Source organism: Poecilia latipinna, unplaced genomic scaffold (assembly GCF_001443285.1).
Source record: "Poecilia latipinna isolate Pla-1442-1.1 unplaced genomic scaffold, P_latipinna-1.0 Scaffold2936, whole genome shotgun sequence".
NCBI lineage: Eukaryota > Metazoa > Chordata > Actinopteri > Cyprinodontiformes > Poeciliidae > Poecilia > Poecilia latipinna.
Window position 1 is genome coordinate 58,810 of NW_015115552.1, and position 3,375 is coordinate 62,184.

General features: G+C 38.8%; 1 protein-coding gene across 2 annotated transcripts in view; it reads left to right on the forward strand.

Moving 5' to 3' along the window:
- LOC106939649 (nuclear receptor coactivator 3-like) overlaps window positions 1-2,045 on the forward strand; it is a 58,419-nt gene extending 56,374 nt beyond the window's left edge. For both annotated transcript variants that reach the window (XM_015022116.1, XM_015022117.1), the window contains 2 exons: window positions 87-273; window positions 1,362-2,045. In XM_015022116.1, coding sequence (XP_014877602.1) covers window positions 87-273; window positions 1,362-1,373 — 199 coding nt within the window. In that variant the 3' untranslated portion in view covers window positions 1,374-2,045. The remainder of the gene's footprint in view (window positions 1-86; window positions 274-1,361) is intronic.
- The last annotated feature ends 1,330 nt before the right edge of the window (window positions 2,046-3,375 follow it).

Consider the following 3,375-nt stretch of genomic DNA (forward strand, 5'->3'; position numbering starts at 1 on the left):
AATCATCCCTTCTCTGGGTTTTTCCGGGTTTTTTTTTTTTTTTTTTTTTTTTTTTTGTATTTGACCTTATTTCTGTTTCTATCCAGCCCTTATCCTCAGCAACAGTTCCCACAGCAGGCCAACCAGGGCCAGTTTGGACCCATGATGATGAACCCCACAATGAGTGGACCCGGACCAGTCAGTGGCCCAGCAGCAGGACAGATGGCTCAGATGCAAGGCCAGATGGGGATGAACCCAATGGGGATGAACAGACTGCCAATGGGACCCGATCCGGTAGATAAGATGTTACAGTACTACAAAACTCTAAACATTTAGACATTTTATCCTGATGCAACCAGGATTTTGCAATGTGACAGACGATCATAAAGTAGCAACTAATAGTGACGTAAGAAGAAAATAAAGTTCATGGTTTTTGGTTTGGGAACGTGTTTTCAACGCTGCGTTGACCAACAGCTGAAAATGTGCAGCAAACAGCAAAACATACTGCAAACATGTGAATGATGCAAAGTCCAAACACACACAAATACAAAAAAAAAACAAAAAAAAAAAAAACAAATGCAACAGAAACAAAAAAACAAAAAAAATCGCAGAAAGTCAGAGAAAAAATAAAAGTGCCACAAATGGCTAAAACAACTGCAGATACAACTGCTGGAAACTCTTTCCACAAAACGGAAATCCTCCAGACCACTAGGGGGAGGTAACATTACCGCCTTAAATATGCTGCTGCTTTAGAATATTCTTCTTCTGACTTGACATCCCATTAAAATACAACAGCCCTGCTTTACTGAGCACAGTTTCCTGTTTGACGACACCTAGTGGCCTGGAGGACTTCCGTTTTATGGCGCAAGTTTGATGCGTTTTATGCTTCTTTTTTTTTTTTCTTTCTTTTTTTTTTTGCTACTTGCTGCATTTTTTTCTTCTGCTTCTATTTCCTGTTGCAACATTTTTAATTTGCTTTTCTGTCATTGATTGGAGGTATTTGCTGACATTTTCTGTAATTGCAACATTTTTTGGCTCCTGCATTTGTTTTGTGTGTGTGTGTGTGTGTGTGTGTGTGTGTGTGTGTGTGTGTGTGTGTGTGTGTGTGTGTGTGTGTGTGTGTGTGTGTCTTGGAGTTATCATGGAGCTCACATTAGGGACACTTTTTGTTGCCTTCACACAAACATTTTTGCCCATTCCTTTCACTTCAAAATCAAACCGTCCGATTTAATGGAGTGCTCAATTGTTCAATTTTTAAATTTCAGTGTCATTATAGTTTGCACAAATAACAGTACAAGGAATAAAAAAAAAATACTTTCACAGTACTGTATTCATCTTTACGACATGAACAATGGTTTCATGGTGGACCTCTGTCTCTGCAGAAGTTCTGCTGAGGACGTCTGGCGGACTCTTCCAGCTGGGACAGCGTGGACTGGACCACGACGCCCCAGACGGTAGATAACCTCCCCCCCTCAGCCCCCACTCCCTCTTCTTGCTAAAGAAAGTAAGAAACGATGACTCAGAAGCCTGGGTACAGTCAGGTAACGTGGGACTGTACTGCAATAAAAGAAGTGGGCCACAGAGACTGCTTTGTGCGAAACGTTTTATTCCAAGTCGGAGCCTTGGAAGCGCAAAATCGACCCGGGTCTGTTTGGGCGGCTGACCCGGAGCCGCCGGGCAGTATTCAGCGCCGCAGCCAGGACACAGAACAGGACTACGGTACGACTGGCTGCGGCTGCACTTTACCAGGAAGCCTCTTTGTTTCTGGAGGGGAGGGGGAGAAGTGGGAATAAAAGCAAAAAACAAAAACAAAAAAAAAAAGGTGGATGCAATATTCCTTCATCTTTACAGCCTTACTAGAGATTCAATGCCTTTACAACAGTTTTAGTTTGTTTTGGGTTTTTTTTTTTCCTTAGCCTTTAAATGCACCTCATTCTTAAGTCATTGGAAGCTATAAGCACACAGTTTACTAATAACATTATGCAGATTGGAGCAATAATTCTTGCCTCTATGCTTTCGACTGTAACTGAGCATCATAATCCATGTTTTTAAGGAAAAAAAAAAACGACAAAAAACGAATGGTACTGCAGTATTAGATGTCTCGTATGTCTTCTGTGAATATGAATTGTAAATAGTGGAGAAATATATATCAGCCCTGCTTTTTATAGGCCCGTTCTTGCACAAAAAAAGAGAGACCTGGTTGTATTTTTGTGTCCCATAGGTCAAAGCTGATTTGGTTGATTTTTATTTTTTTGTTGTTTTTTTTTTGTTTGTTTTTTTTACCTTTTGCAACACGTTTGGGTTCCTGTTCTTGTCGTTTCCTGAATGATTTTAATTTCCCGCTTTATTGGGTTTGTTTTTCATCTTTTAGCAAGGCACTTTTTAAAAAAAAATAAAAATAAACGAGGAGCGTCTGCTGTGTTGAAGGTCTGGGTTTGGACACGGTCGGAGGGTTGGTTAAAGTGAAGGAACAAAAAGACACGAACTTGTCAGAGCGAGTTCGTCGATTTGGTTAGGACACCCCCGCCCCTCCCGTCTCCTTCGATCTGCAAATTATTATTTTTTTGTTTGTTTTTTTTTTTTTAGTTCACGCCATCTTTGTTTCGACTGTTAATCGACCGGCAGGATCTACCTTTTCAACACGCGCAATCCAAAGATATTTTTCCACATCTGTGTATAGTTTGAGGTTTTTGATGTACATTTTTTTTTTTTTATGAGATGTGTTATCTATTATTGGAATGGTAAATGGGTACATATCATGGATCTGTTTAAACAAATAAAAAAAATTAAAAAAAAAAAAAACAACAACATAGGACGGTTCTGGAAATGGAGGAAAATGCTCGGCTCATCATAGCGAAGAGGACCTGAAACTTTGAACCTGCTGGAAGTTTTTTTTTTTTTTTTTTCCCCCACTTCCAGGAAACAAAAAGCATGCTTTTGCTGTGTTCAAGAAATACCAATGGAATGACATCCACTTTGAAACATATCAATAATTCTTCTATTTTTCAGGAAGCGGCATTTGTTTTTAAGCTGTCCAGATTTTGTTACTTCAAGAAAAAAAAAAAAAAAGAACGAAAAAGGAACTTTTTGAGTCGAATGAAGTACAAAAGAGACAAAACGTTTTTAGTTTTTCTTCGTTTGGAGGTGGAATAAGCTGACATTTTACGGGATGTATATTACAAATTTTTCTGTTGATGTTGATATTGTTGTAAATACAAATTTATATTTAAACATTCTCGACTCTGACTCTGTGTTCGTATCTGCGTGCAAATCATCTGTTTTTATTAGTGTGGATCTAATAAAACCACGTTGCCTTCTCATTGGTAGTCTAATGTTGTTTTAAAAGAAAAGCTGCTGCTTTCATTCTTCCTGTTTTGCACCAGTAAAATATCTAAC